The 15842-nt window shown below is 38.5% G+C and overlaps 1 protein-coding gene across 1 annotated transcript; it reads right to left on the reverse strand.

Moving 5' to 3' along the window:
• Window positions 1–216: 216 nt before the first annotated feature.
• On the reverse strand, window positions 217–15552 carry LOC141584188 (putative uncharacterized protein encoded by LINC00596). The gene is made up of 3 exons (XM_074397091.1): window positions 15511–15552; window positions 8318–8374; window positions 217–749 (listed from the first exon to the last, which is right to left on the reverse strand). Exons 1-3 carry the CDS (start codon window positions 15550–15552, stop codon window positions 618–620), a joined length of 231 nt encoding a protein of 76 aa, XP_074253192.1. The 3' UTR covers window positions 217–617.
• Between the last annotated feature and the right edge of the window lie 290 nt (window positions 15553–15842).

Raw genomic sequence — 15842 nt, forward strand, 5'->3', positions numbered from 1 at the left:
GGGCAAGTAGAAGAAAAGAAATAATAAAAACCAGACAGAAAATCAAACACTGCATATTCTCACTCATAGGCAGGTGTTGAACAATGAGAACACATGGACACAGGGAGGGGAGCACTACACACTGGGGTCCATTGGGGGGAAATGGGGGAGGGACGGGGGTGGGGAGGTGGGAAGAGATAGCATGGGGAGAAATGACAGATACAGGCAAGGGGACGGAAGGCAGAAAACCACACTGCCATGTGTGTACTTATGCAACAATCTTGCATGTTCTTCACATGTACCCCAAAACCTAAAATACAATTAAATATATATATATATATATATATATATATATATATATACACACAAATTTGTATTAAAAAAATAAAAACCAGAGCAGAAATAAATGAAACTGAAATGAAGACAACAATACACAAGATCAATGAAATAAGCAGGTAGTTTTTTCGGAAGACATACAAAATTGACAAAACTTTAACCAGACTAAGAAAAAAGGAGAGAAGGGCTGGGCATGGTGGCTCACACCTGTAATCCCAGGACTTTGGGAGGCCAAGGTGGGCAGATCACCAGATCAAGAGATCAAGACCATCCTGGCCAACATGGTGAAACCCCATCTCTACTTAAAAAAAATTACAAAAATTAGCTGGGCATGGTGGCGTGCGCCTGTAGTCCCAGCAACTTGGGAGGCTGAGGCAGGAGAATTTCTTGAACCCAGGAGGCGGACATTGTTGCACCACTGCACTCCAGCCTGGCGCCCAGAGACAGAGCAAAACTGTGTCTCAAAAAAAAAAAAGAAAGAAAGAAAAGAAAAGAAAAAGAAAAAAGCAGAGAAGATCCACATTAATAAAATCAGAGATAATGAAAGAGACATTACACCCAACACTGCAGAAATCAAAGAATCATTAGTGGCTACTATGAGCAACAATATGCAATAAATTGGAAAATCTAGATGAAATTAACAAATTCCTAGACTTATACAACCTACCAAGATTAAACCATGAAGAAATCAAAAACCTGAACAGATCAACAACAAATGAGATAAAAACAATAATAAAAAGCCTCCCAGCAAAGAAAAACCCAGGACCTAATGGCTTCACTGCCACATTCTACCAAACAGTTAAAGAACTAATACCAATACTATTCAGACTGTTCCAAAAAATAGAGGAGGAGGGAATACTTCCAAACTTATTCTGCAAAGCCAATATTACCTTGTTACCAAAACTAAACAAAGACACATCAAACAAAAAAAAAAGCTACAGGTTAATGTCCCTGATGGAAACTGATGCAAATATTCTCAACAGAATACTAGCAAACTGAATTCCACAACACTTTAAAGTGATTATTTATATTATGATGAAGTGGGGTTTATCACAGGGATGCAAGTATGCTTCAATATATGTAAATCAATCAATGTGATACAGCATGTCAACGGAATGAAGAACAAAACCCTATGCTCATTTCAACTGATGATGAAAAAGCACTTGATAAAATTCGACATCTCTTTATGTTAAAAAAAAAAACTCAAAAAATTGGGAACAGAAGGAACATACCTCATCATACTAAAAGCTATATATAAGAGACCCACAGCTAATATTCTGAATGGGGAAAAACTGAAAGCCATTCCTTTAAGATCTGGAACACAAGAATGGTCATTTTCACCACTGCTATTCAGATCATACTGGATGTTCTACTAGAGCAATGAGACAAGAGAAAAAAAAGAAACCCAAATTGGTAAAGAAGTAAAATTATCCTTGTTTGCAGATGACATAATCGAAAGATCTAAAGATTACACCAAAAAACTATTTAAACTGATAAATTCAGTAAAGTTGCAGGATAAAAAAATCAACAGACAAAATTCAATGGCATTTCTATATACCAACAGCAAACAATCTGAAAAACAAATCAAGAAAATACTCCCATTTACAATAGCTACAAATAAAATGCAATACCTAAAAATTAACTTATTCAGTCAAGTGAAAGATCTCTCTACAATGAAAATTCTAAAACTCTGATGAAATTGAAAAAGACACTCAAAAATGGAAAGAGAGTCAGAACCAAGATGGCCGATTAGGAGCAGCTCAGGATTGTAGCTCCCAGTGAAAGCGCAGAGGGTGAGTGGATGCCGCATTTCCAGATGGATTTTTATTGCCCACAGACCAGGAGATTCCCAGGTGGAGGAGCCACACGGGTCAACAGTGCAACCAGCACAGCTACTTTGCTTTTGCCCCTAGGCAGCAGTTCTTTGTACAAAATACACAGGCCCGGGCACCATTTTAGCTGGTGATTGGAGCTTCAGGAAGGCAGAGTCACCCATTCATCTGATTAAAAAGAGGATTGAAACAGGGAGCTGGGCCAGGAGATTCCCAGGCAAAAAAAAAACACTGCAAATCTCAGCACTGCTGTTTCAGCTGGTGCAGTGGGTCACCACACAGGAAATCATACAGATCCTGGCACCTTTTCAACAGGCAACTGGAACACCTGGGAGAAAGTCAACCGTTCAACTAAAAATAAAAGGCTCTGAGTCAGGGCACAAGGTGATCTGGCTTGACTGATCCCACCTCCACAAAAAAAAACAGCAATTGGAAACGCTCTGGGTTGAGAGTTTCACAGCAAGCACAGCTGAACCCACTAAGGTCCAGGTCTGTGGGGAAAGGGCGTCTGCCATTATGGAGGCACTCCACCACTACAGAGCTAGTCTGCCATTGCTGAGGCAGGCCATCATTGCTGAGGCAACCCACCACTACAGAGAGAGCCCACCATTAAAGAGGTGGGCTGGCTTTGCCAAGGCAGTTCTATCTATACCCATATAAACAGAACTGTAGGGAAGTTCACACAGCAGCTGGGCGGAGCCCACAGCAGCTCAGCAAAGCTGCTGCAGGCAGACTAGGCTGCCTCCTCACTGGGCAGAGCAGCCCTGATGAAAAGGCAGCAGCACAACGGAAACTCATAAATAAAGCCCTAACTACCCAGGACAGAGCACCGGGAGAAAAGAAAAGTGGGGTGAGGGAGGGGGTTATGAGTTCTGCTGCAGCAGACTTAAACGTACCTGCCCAGCAGCTCTAAATGAACAATAAAGATCACAGCTCTGCACTTCAGCTCATATAAAGGACAGATTGTCTCCTCAAGCAGCTCCCTGACCCTGTATATCCAAAGAGTCACCTCATAAAGGAGAGGTCAGACTGACATCAGGTGGGTATCCTTCAAGGACAAAGATAGCAGAAGAAGAAACTGGCAGCAACCCTTACTGTTCTGCAGCTACTGCAGGTGATCCCCAGGCAAGCAGGGCCTGGAGTGGACCCCAGCAGTCCTACAGCAGAGGGGCCAGACTGTTCGAAGGAAAACTAAGAAACAGAAAGAAATAACTACATCATCAACAAACTGGAGGTCCACTCAGAGACCCAATCTGAAAGTCAACAACTTCAAAGATGACAGGTGGATAAATTCACAAAGATAGGAAGAAACCAGTAAAAAGGATGAAAGCACCCGAAACCAGAATGCCTCTTCTCCTACAAGGAATCACAACTCCTCAACAGCAAGGGAACAAGGCTATATGGAGAACTAGTGTGATGAAATGACAGAATCAGGTTTCAGAAGGTGGGTAATAAGAAAATTCTGTGAGCTAAAAGAACATGTTCTAACCCAATGCAAAGAAACTAAGAACGTTGAAAAAAGATTTGATGAAATGCTAATGAGAATGGACAACTTAGAGAGGAATATAAGTGAACTGATGGAGCTGAAAAACACAACACGAGAATTTCGCAAAGCATCCACAAGTTTCAACAGCTGAATTGACCAAGCAGAAGACAGGATATCAGAGGTCGAAGATCAATTCAAAGAAATAAAATGAGAGGGCAAGATTAGAGAAAAAAGGGTAAAAAGGAATGAACAAAGTCTCCAAGAAATATGGGACTATGTGAAAAGACCTAATCTACAATTTGATAGGTGTATCTCAATGTGATGGAGAGAATGAATCCAAGCTGGAAAATACTCTTCAGGATATCATCCAGGAAATCTTCCCAACCTAGCAAGGCAGGCCAATATTCGAATCCAGGAAATACAGAGAACCCCAAAAAGATATTCCTCAAGAAAAACAACACCAAGGCACATAATCATCAGAATCACCAGGGTTTAAATGAAGAAAAAAATGATAAGGACAGCCAGAGAGAAAGGTCAGGTTACACACAAAGGGAAGCCCGTTGGACTCACAGCAGATCTCTCAGCAGAAACCCTACAAGCCAGAAGAGAGTGGGGGCCAATATTCAACATTCTTAAAGATGTTGAAATTTCAAACAAGAAGAACTTTCAACCAAGAATTTCATATCCAACCAAACTAAGCTTCGTAAGTGAAGGAAACCTGGAAAAAATGGTAAATGCCTAGACACTTGCATCCCCCACCAAGCCTAAACCAGGAAGAATTCGAAACCTTGAATAGACCAATAACCAGGTCTGAAATTGAGGCAGCAATTAAGAGCCTACCACCCAAAAAAAGCCCAGGTCCAGGTGGATTCACAGCTGAATTCTACCAAACATACAAAGAGGAGCTTGTACCATTCCTTCTGAAACTATTCCAGATAATCCAAAAAGAGGGAATCCTTCCCAAGTCATTTTATGAGACCAACATCATCCTGACACCAAAACCCGGCAGAGACTCAGCAAGAAAAGAAAACTTCAGGCCAATATCCATGATGAACACAGATGCAAAAATCTTCAATAAAATACTGGCAAGCCGATTTCAATAGCACATCAAAAAGCTTATCCACTATGATCAAGTAGGCCTCATCCCAGGGATGCAAGTCTGGTTCAACATACATAAGTCTATAAACGTAATTCACTACATAAACAGAACCAAAGATGAAAACCACATGATTATCTCAATTGATGCAGGGAAGGCCTTTGACAAAATTCAACAGCCCTTTATGCTAAAAACCTTCAATAAACTAGATATTGAAGGAATATATCTCAAAATAATAAAAGCTATTTGTGACAAACCAACAGCCAATATCACACTGAATGGGCAAAAACTGGAAGCATTCCCTTTGAAATCTGGCACTAGACAAGGATGCCCTCTCTCACCACTCCTATTCAATATAGTACTGGAAGTTCTAGCCAGAGCAATCAGGCAAGAAAAAGAAATAAAGGGTATTCCAATAGGAAAGGAGGAAGTCAAATTGTCTCTATTTGCAGACGACATAATTGTATATCTAGAAAACCCCATCGTCTCAGCCCAAACTCTCCTGAAACTGATAAGCAACTTCAGCAGTCTCAGGATACAAAATCAATGTGCAAAAATCACAAGCCTCCCTATACACCAATAACAGACTTAAAGAGAGCCACATCAAGAACGAACTGCCATCCCTAATTGCTACAAAGAGAATAAAATACCCAGGAATACAACTACAAGAAATGTAAAGGACCTCTTCAAGGAGAACTACAAGCCACTGCTCAATGAAATAAGAGACGATACAAACAGATGGAGAAACATTCCATGTTCATGGTTAGGAAGAATCAATATCATGAAACTGCCCAAAGTAATTTACAGATTCAACAGCATCCCCATCAGGCTACCAATGACCTTCTTCACAGAACTGAAAAAAAAAAAAAAAAAAAAACCCTTAAACTTCATATGGAACCAAGAGAGCCTGCATAGCAAAGTCAATCCTAAGCAAAAAGAACAAAGTGGGAGGCATCACACTACCAGACTTCAAACTATACTACAAGCCTACAGTAATCAAAACAGCATGGTACTGGTACCAAAACAGAGATATACACCAATGGAACAGAACAGAGGCCTAGGAGGTGACACAACATATCAACAACCATCCAATCTTTGACAAACCTAACAAAAACAAGCAATGGGGAAAGGACTCCCTGTTTAATAAATGGTGTTGGGAAAACTGGCTAGCCATGTGCAGAAAGCAGAAACTGGACCCCTTCCTGACACCTTACACTAAAATTAACTCCAGATGGATTAAAGACTTAAACATAAGACCTAACACCATAAAAACCCTAGAAGAAAATCTAGGCAAAACCATTCAGGAGATAGGTGTAGGCAAGGACTTCATGACCAAAACACCAAAAGCATTGGCAACAAAAGCCAAAATAGACAAATGGGACCTAATCAAACTCCACAGCTTCTGCACGGCAAAAGAAACAGTCATTAGAGTGAATCAGCAACGAACAGAATGGCAAAAAGTTTTTGCAGTCTACCTGTATGATAAAGGGATGATATCCAGAATTTACAAAGAACTAAAACAGATTTACAAGGAAAAAAAAAAAAAAAAGCCCATTCAAAAGTGGGCAAAGGATATGAACAGACACTTTACAGAAGAGGACATACAGGAGGCCAATAAACATATGAAAAAATGCTCATCATCACTGGTCATTACAGAAATTCAAACCAAAACTACACTGAGATACCATCTCATGCCAGTTAGAATGGCGATCATTAAACAATCAGGAGACAGCAGATGCTGGAGAGGATGTGGAGAAATAGGAACACTTTTACATTGTTGGTGGAGTGTAAATTAGTTCAACCATTGTGGAAGACAGTGTGGCAATTCTTCAAGGACCTAGACATAGAAATTCCATTTGACCCAGCAATCCCATACTGGGTATATATCCAAAGGATTATAAATTGTTCTACTATAAGGACACATGCACATGAATGTTCATTGCAGCACTGTTTACAATAGCTAAGACCTGGAACCAACCCAAATGCCCATCGATGATAGACTGGACAGGGAAAATGTGGCACATATACACCATGGAATACTATAAAGCCATCAAAAATGATGAGTTAATGTCCTTTGTAGGGACATGGATGAACCTGGAAACCATCATTCTCAGCAAACTGACACAAGAACAGAAAATCAAACACCGCATGTTCTCACTCATAAGCAGGTGTCAAACAATAAGAACACATCGGCACAGGGAGGGGAGCATGACACACTGAGGTCTGTTGGGTGGAAACAGGGGCGGGACATTGCAGGGTGGGGAGTTGGTGAGAGATAGCATGGGGAGAAATGCCAGATACAGGTGAAGGGGAGAAAGGCAGCAAATCACACTGCCATGTGTGTACCTATGCAACAATCTTGCATGTTCTTCACATGTACCCCAAAACCTAAAATGCGATTTTAAAAAATGGAAAGATACTTCATATTTATGGATTAGAATAATCAATATTGTTCAAATGTTGATACTACACAAAGCAATTCATAGATTCACAGATTCAATGCAATCCCCATCAAAATACCAATGACATTCTTCATAGAAATAGAAAAAAATCCTAAAATTTATATGGAACCATGAAAGACCCAGAGTAGCTAAAGCTATTCTGACCAAAAAGAACAAAACTGGAGGAATCATGTTACTTGACTTCAAATTATACTACAGAGCTATAGTAACCAAAACAGCACGGTACTAGTGTAAAAACAGACATATTACCAATGGAACCAAATAGAGAACCCAGAAACAAATCTATATACCTACAGTGAACTCATTTCTGACAAAGGTGCCAAGAACATACATTGTAAAAAGGAAAGTCTCTTCAATAAATGGTGCTGGGAAAACGGGATAACTATATGCAAAAGAATAAAACTTGAGCCTTATCTCTAGCCATATACAAAAATCAAATCAAAATGGGGTAAAGACTTAAATCTAAGACTTCAAACTATGAAACTACTAAAAGAAACCATTGGAGAAACACTCTATGATATTGGATTGGGCAAAGATTTCTTGAGTAATACCCCAAGAGCACAAACAATCAAGGCAAAAATGGACAAGTGGGATCAAATGAAGTTAAAAACCTTCTGCACAGCAAAGGAAACAATTAGCAATGTGAAGAGAGAACCCACAAAATGGGAGAAAATATTTGCAAACTACCAATCTGAGAAGGGATTCATAACCAAAATACATAAAGAGCTCAGACAATTCTATAGGAAAAAATCTAATCATCCAATTAAAAGATGGGCAAAAGATCTGAGTAAATATTTCTCAAAAGAAGACATAAAAATAGCAAACAAACATATGAAAAGGTGCTCAACATCACCGTTCATCAGAGAAATGCAAATCAAAGCTACAAGCTAGGCATGGTGGCTCACATGTGTAATCCCAGCTCTTTGGGAAGCCGAGGTAGGCAGATCATTTGAGGTCAGGAGTTCAAGACCAGCCAGGCCAACATAGTGAAACCTTGTCTCTACTAAAAATAGAAAATTTGCTGGGCAAAATTAGCTTGGACTATAAGCAGTGGTGCACACTTACAGTCACAGCTACTAGGTAGGCTGAAGTGAAAGAGTCACTTGAACCCAGGAGACAGAGATTGCAGTGAGCCGTAATTGTGCCACTGCACGCCAGCCTGGGCAACAGAGCGAGACTCTGTCTCAAAAGAAAAAAAAAATTAGCCAGGCATGATGGTACATGCATGTAATTCTAGCTACTCAGGAGGCTGAGGCAGGAGAATCACTTTGACCCAGGAGGCAGAGGTTGCAGCGAGCCAAAATCATAATCTTACCCAAGTTAAAATGACATTTATCCAAAACACAAAATACAGGCAGTAACAAATGCTGGTGAGAGTGTGAAGAAATGTACCCTAGTACACTGTTTTTGGGAATGTAAATTAGTACAACCACTATGGAGAACAGTTTGGAGGTTCCTCAAACAACTAAAAAGAGACTACAATGTGATCCAGAAAACTTACTGCTGAGTTTATACCCAAAAGAAAGAAAATCAACATATCAAAGAGATATCTGCTCTCCCATATTTATTGCAGCACTGTTCACAATAGCCAAGATTGGGAAGCATCCTAAGTGTCTGTCAATAGATGAATAGATAAAGAATTAGTGATACATATACGCAATGGAGTACTACTTAGCCCTAAGAGAATGAGATCCTGTCATTTGGAACAGCATGCATGGAACTGGAGGTCATTACATTAAGTGAAATGAGCCATGCACAGAAAGACAAACTTCACATGATGGCACTTATCTGTGGGAGTAAAACTAAAGTCAATTGAACTCAGGGAGATAGAGAGTAGAAAGATGATTTCCAGAATCTAGGAAGGGCAGTGGGGGTAGTGGGGGTAGGGATAATTAATTGTACCAAAAAATAGAAAGAATAAATAACACTTACTATTTGATGATACAACAGGGTGACTATAGTAAATAATAATTTAATTGTATAATTTAAAATAACTAAAAGAGTATAATCAGATTGTTTGTAACACAAATGATAAATGCTTCAGAGGATGGATACTCCATTTACCCTGGCATGATTATTATGCATTGCATGCCTGTTGATATGGTTTGACTCCGTGTCCCCATCCAAACCTTATCCTGAATTGTAATCCCATGTTGAGGGAGAGAGGTGATTGGATTATGGGGTCAGTTTCCCCCATGCTGTTCTCACGATAGTGAGTGAACTCTCATGAGATCTGATGGTTTTATAAATGTTTTACAGTCCCGCCTTTATATACTCACTCTCTCCTGCTGCCTTGTGAAGGTGCCTGCTTCCCCTTCCACCATAATTGTAAGTTTCCTGAGGCCTCCCAGCCATGTAAAACTGAGTTAATTAAACCTCTTTCCTTTATAACTTACCCAGTTGCAGGTAGTATCTTTATAGCAGTGTGAAAATGGACGAATACACCTGTATTAAATATCTCACATAGCCCATGAATAGATATACCTACTATATATCCACAAAATTAAAAATAAAATACATATATTTTTTAAACTCTCAATAGATTTTAATCATATTTAATGTAAAATATAATATCGTAACCTATGACCTGCTAGGTTCTATATGATCTGTTCTTAGAATACCTTTCTGACTTAATTGTTCCCTTCATACTCTGTCTCTGCACCAATCACACTGGCTTTCTGCCAAGCACATGCTTCCCTCAAAGCTTTTGCACTTGCTCTGTTACCTGGACAGCTCTTCCCTCAAATTATTGCTTGCCCTGCTCTCTCATTTTGTGGAAATCAGTTATCCATACATTACCTCAACAGAAACGACACACATACTCATCATTTCCTATGCTTTATCTTGCTTTGTTTCCTTTAACAGCACTTAATGCTACTTGAAATCACATTATGTTTTTGTTTATGATTATCTCTCAGCTCTATCATTAGAACTAAGCCTCAGGAAACAAGGACTTTGTTCACCCATTGTCTCTAGGTACTAAAACGGTGGCTGGCATATGAAACTAGCTCAAAAAGATAATTGCCTTCCAATAACTACCTGAGTTAATTCTGATAACCATTATTATCCTACATCAAACAAAATCCTAAAAAAGAGGATCTAGAACAGACTGGATCCTGGAAATAATTTGAGAGTAATCAACTTTGCCTATTCTGAAATGACAGTTCCTTTCTATTAATCTAAATAAGCTACCGTTGAATCTCAGAACTATAATTAAGGCTCTGCCTTGGGGCAATTAGAGGGCAAAGAACAAAAGGCAAAAAAGACTCTGTTCTTCTTAGTTATTCCTTCACCCTTTCCCAAACCCCTACATTTATGGAATACACAAAGGCATTAGGAAAGAGGGAAGGAAGAGGAAGATGAAATGCCAAACTCCTACTCTGGCCATCACAACGCAACAGGTCCAAGCAGATTTTAGAGTCCAAAGAATTTAAAAGGAAAAATCTGTGAAGCTGTTTCACCTCTGAGTTTTCAGTTATTTTATACACTAAACTTGCTGTAGTTATGAAGAATTAAATGATGACCAGATGTCTGGATTTTTGGACCCAGCCAAAGAAACGAATACCATGGTCCTCTGTCTCTTATATCTTCATTTTTTTCTGTACTCTGGATACCCTGATAGGACAAATGGATATTCTTTCAAATTATATTATTAGCCCCTAATTTATACTTAATAATTTTTTTAACTTATTCTTAGTCATCATGTTCTGTGACCTAAAGAAGTGAATTTGTTCTACATAAATTCTGTCTAATGCTAATAACTTCCTCTTTTCTATTTTTCACCTGCAAAAATATCTATATTTACAGACAGAGGAGAGGCCATTATAAACTGTTACGGCAGTAAATTTGGAATGAGACTCCATAGCAAGAATTATTTTCCAAATTCTTTTTGCCACTCTGTTTTGACAATTTATGTATTTCAGAAGTAATGTATAAAATAACTGCAGAAAATAAAGATACCACACTGACATAAGAAACCATTTTTCCTATGCACCAGGTCTATTCATGATTACAATAGGAGTAAGATATTCTGACTGTCCTAACATGTATTTGTATCTAAATTGTCTAAATCCATTCTTATATAATCCACAGCTTACTCATAAGATTATTTTTGTATATTTAAAAAGGTATTTTGTGTATAGCATTTAACATATAATAAACATTTAATAAATGTTAGGTACTATTGGCTAATAAGCAATAATATTTCATTTATAGTTTTATGCAAAATATTGTAAAATGATCTCCAGATATTTCTTCCAGTTTTCACAAACCTAAATTACAATGAATAGTCAAAACAATATATGTCCAGCATTTTGGGAGGCCAAGGCAGATTGATAGCCTGAGCCCAGGAATTTGAGCCCAGGAGTTTGAGACTAGCCTGGGCAACATGGGGAAACCCTTTCTCTATAGAAAAATATAAAAATTAGCCAAGTGTGGTGGTGTTCCTGTAGTCCCAGCTATTCAGGAGGCTGAGGCAGGAGGATAGCTTGAGCCTGGGAGGCAGAAGTGAGCTAAGATGGGGCCACAGTACTCCAGCCTGAGTGACAGAGCCAGATCCCTCTGTCTGTCTGTCTGTCTGTCTGTCTCTCTCTCTCTCTCTCTCTCTCCCCCTCTCTCTCTCTCTCTCTCTCTCTCTCTCAATCTCTCATATATATGTATAATTTTATTATTTCTTCATTTTATTCTACAGTGAGAGAATGATATAAACATGTTTCATTCATCCAAGAAATATGGACTGAGCATTTATTATAGGACAGGTGCTGAAATACAGTAAAACACAACACAGGTAGGCTCCTTGTTGCCACTGAGATTGCCATCTGTCGTTAAAGAAAATATTAAGTGCATGACTTACAAATGTGACAAATATTAAGAAGGAGAATTCCTAATTATTGTAGTTTAAAATACCTTAAAAAAATCCCTTAAGTTGCCCAAAATATTCAGTGTATAAATATTTATATGGTATTGACAACATTGAATTTTAACTGAACCCTGTGCTCCTGGAAGATAGCAATGTTAAGAAACCTCCCATCCTTTTCTGTTCTAGAAAATGACTTACTGTAAAGAATGACCCTATCCCGTATAACACAGGTAAGACTTATGAATGTCCCCAATTTATTTATAATGAGACCAGAGACCTTTGAAATTCCCATTCTTAACTTCATACATTGAAAGATAAACTGCTTATCCCCACTGACCAATGGAAACAAGATGCTTATTAACCAAAATTTGGTTAAGCTTTTCTCCTTTCCCCAAATCTCTGAACTTTGGCTTACCCTCAAGCTGAGCGAGCATACAACTTTGCTTAAACAGTACCCCCACAAGAGTAGACTGGTCTCAAAGTAGAACTTTTTCCATCAGATCATGCCACCCTTTCATCCTTCTTTCCCCCACCCAGTTCATTGCAGCCTAGTTTACTCCTTTCTACAAAGAAAAGCCAGCCAGGCACAGTGGCTCATGCCTGTAATCCCAGCACTTTGGGAGGCTGAGGTGGGCAGATCACCAGATCAAGAGATCGAGACCATCCTGCCCAGTATGGTGAAATCTCATCTCTACTAAAAATACAAAAATTAGCTGAGCGTGGTGATGTGCACCTGTAGTCCCAGCTACTTGGGAGGCTGAGGCAGAAGAATTGCTTGAACCTGGAAGGCAGAAGTTGCAGTGAGCCAAGATCGTGCCATTGCACTCCAGCCTGGTGACAGAGCAAGAGTCTGTCTCAAAAAAAAAAAGAAAGAAAGAAAGAAAGAAAAGCCAACTTTTTTTTTCTTTTTTCTTTTCTTTTTTTTTTTTTTTTTTTTGCCTAACTCTTGAGATGCTTGCCCTTTCCCCACCTTGTAATAATCCCTGCAAATAAAATATCTTTACTGTATACAAATTTGTTTTTTATTTGATACTATACACTGAAAACCAACACAATATTTCTTAATAAAGACAATACAATCAGATTTACTCCAGCATTTAAGAGTTTAATGTTTTCTAACTTGATCAACAGATAAAATATTTACTTGGCAATGTAGCACCAAAAAAATATGTGGCTTCAACTTCTATAATTAGAGAGCAAAATATTCACATCATGTGAGCCCTGAGAGTAACTGAAATTGAAGTAACAGCAAAGGCCTGTCCTCTATCCCAGCCTCATGCCAAAATATGTTCCCCTGGAGTAGAGTAACTGGAAAAAAATTAAAAACCATTTTTTTCTTTATTTTCTTTCACTTCTTCTTCCTTTTGTGTGTGTGTGTGTGTGTGTGTGTGTGTGTGTGTGTGTGTTGGATACATATAGTTGGATTGCGTTAAGTGAAATGCAAGTGTAATATGTCATCTTCATGCTCTAAAACACTATAATTTTTAAAAGAGACAAAAAAAGAAAATTATAATAAAATCTTATCTTCAGGAAACCTTAGAAAATATATCACTCTGAAATTTTGAAGATTTGCTCACCTAAATCTCCCAATAAAAATCTTTTTAAATTGTATTGCATATTTCACTACGTTCTCAAAGTACTCTAAATCTAACAATCTGTTCTTAGATGATATATGGTTATAATTATTTTAAAACAAAAGTCCACTCTAGTGTACAGCAATGGTGGCTGCATGACCTACTGTGGTGGATAGGACTGCGTATTGCTGAGCTTTGTAAGTTGTTCTGTTTTGTTTTGTTTTATGGATACTGTCTCCTCTCAATTGTAAAAGGTCCATTTTTTTTTTTTTTAACTTCTGTCATTATATCTGCCTGTAACAACAACTCTTCTCCTTCCAAATGCTGCTTTTTATATGCTTTAGATTGAAAAGGGAGAACAGAAATTTCCATACTTCTAGGACTTGTTTGAGAGTATCCCAACTTTGAGAGAGGGCTCCAGGAACTTTTCTATGTAAGAGATTATTTATCTAGGAATAAATTGCATAAGCTTTAGTATTTTCATCTTGCTCTTCCCATCTTGGCTGTGCAGAGCTCTCTTTATTTCCTGACTTCTAGCTATATTCCAAATGTCAAAAAAATAAAATGAAAAGAACATCTTGGAAGAGCATGATGATAGTAGTAAGGATGAAAGCTATTTTTTGGAGAATTGGAAGAGGCAGGCTGACAAATCATGTTAAAAGGTTTGGTTAGAACAATCAATTCTCTCAGGTAATCCAATTTCCAGATTAGTAATTTTTCAAATAGCTGAATCTGGAGGTATGACTTAATGAAAAAAAGTACTGGACTTGAAGCAGAATATTTGATTCAAATTAAAATCCTGTCACATATTAACTGTATGACCTTGAATAAATGATTTGTTGATCTACACTAATTTTTAGTTTCTCAACTATCAAATAGAAATAGGAATATATGCTCTGCTTGTATAACAGTGCTGCTGTCAAGATCAAAAAAAAATAATATATTTTAGAAGTGGCTTATAAAGTATTAGAAGTGAATTTTGTCTAAATACTATTGTTCATGGACAAAGTATAAGTATTTTTTCAATAAAAATTGTATAAACATATACAACATGATGTATATATACACATATAACAGTGAAAATGAGGGACTGTGTTAAGGAAAACCGAGTCCACAAGGGGTATGGTTTCAAAGGCAGATATTTTCCAGCACCATGCCCCCATCCACATCCCCATCCTGGAAGGTAAAGTTCTTTGTCTGACTTTCCCATGGGCTAGGTAAGATATTCCAGGTGTGCTGCTTTGTTCAAAAAGCCCGCTAAAAGCTCCGGGAGGAAGGGCCTCTGTTGCGGACCTAACAGCCAATCTGGTATCAGAGTCAAAGATCAATCACTCCAATGGAAGTTTGAAAGAACTCCTCTCACTGGACGAGAACATGAATGGGAATAACTTCAAGGTTAAAAATCCACTGCTAAAAAAAAAAAAAAAAAAAAAAAAAAAAAAAAAAAAACCACTGCCCCTTACCTATACGGATATCTCCTCCTGATTCCCCTCCCACGGCAGCGTGGGAGCTCTCTCTCTTTCTCTTTCTCTCTCTCACTTCCTAATTAATTGCTCTCTGCTAAACTCTTTGGGTCCCTTTATTTATTCCAAAGGTAAGCTCCAGGGCCCCTTCCCCCATTCTTGGGGCAAGAACGGTCAAGGACCTGGGCACATCAGGGAAAACACCAGATGGGAGAACTGGAAGCGTCTTTGGGATGCCCCGCAGATTTGCTCCCGTCCCTGTTACATCTCTGGCAAGCATAGGGAGGGAGCTGAGCCCCTGCGCCCCACCCTGCCCCACCCCGGTTACAAAGTGATTACTACAGTCAAGCAAAGTAATATACCTCTCTCACATAGTTACCTTTTTTTCTATGTCCTTGAAAGCACCTGAAGTCTAATCTCTTACCAAATTTTCAATATGCAACGCAGTATTACTAACTACAGTCATGCTGCAAATTAGAACTCTAGGCATATTCATACTACAGAACTATAACTATGTACCCACTGACCTACATCTCTCTGTTTGCCTCACTTCTCCAGCCCCAGTAACCACTGTTCTACCTGTTTCTTTGTATTTTACTTTTTAGTAGATCCCATGTAAGTGTGATCATGCAATATTTTTCTGTCTAGCTTGTTTCATTTAGCAGAATGTCCTCCAGGTTTATCCATGTGAACTCAAATAGCCAGATCCCCCTTTTTAAGGCTGAATATTATTCCATTACATATATACATCACAAT

Source organism: Saimiri boliviensis, chromosome 4 (assembly GCF_048565385.1).
Source record: "Saimiri boliviensis isolate mSaiBol1 chromosome 4, mSaiBol1.pri, whole genome shotgun sequence".
Taxonomy (NCBI): domain Eukaryota; kingdom Metazoa; phylum Chordata; class Mammalia; order Primates; family Cebidae; genus Saimiri; species Saimiri boliviensis.

Excerpts from the sequence above, each read along its gene's own strand:
- LOC141584188 (XM_074397091.1), bottom strand. The coding sequence starts at position 15,552 with ATGACTGTAGTTAGTAATACTGCGTTGCATATTGAAAATTTG. Across the intron at positions 8,375-15,510 it reads CGTTGCATATTGAAAATTTG|ACAGAGTCTCGCTCTGTTGC; the intron begins GTAAGAGATTAG and ends TTTTCTTTTGAG. Across the intron at positions 750-8,317 it reads GGCACAATTACGGCTCACTG|CCAGGCTGGAGTGCAGTGGT; the intron begins CAATCTCTGTCT and ends TGTCTCTGGGCG.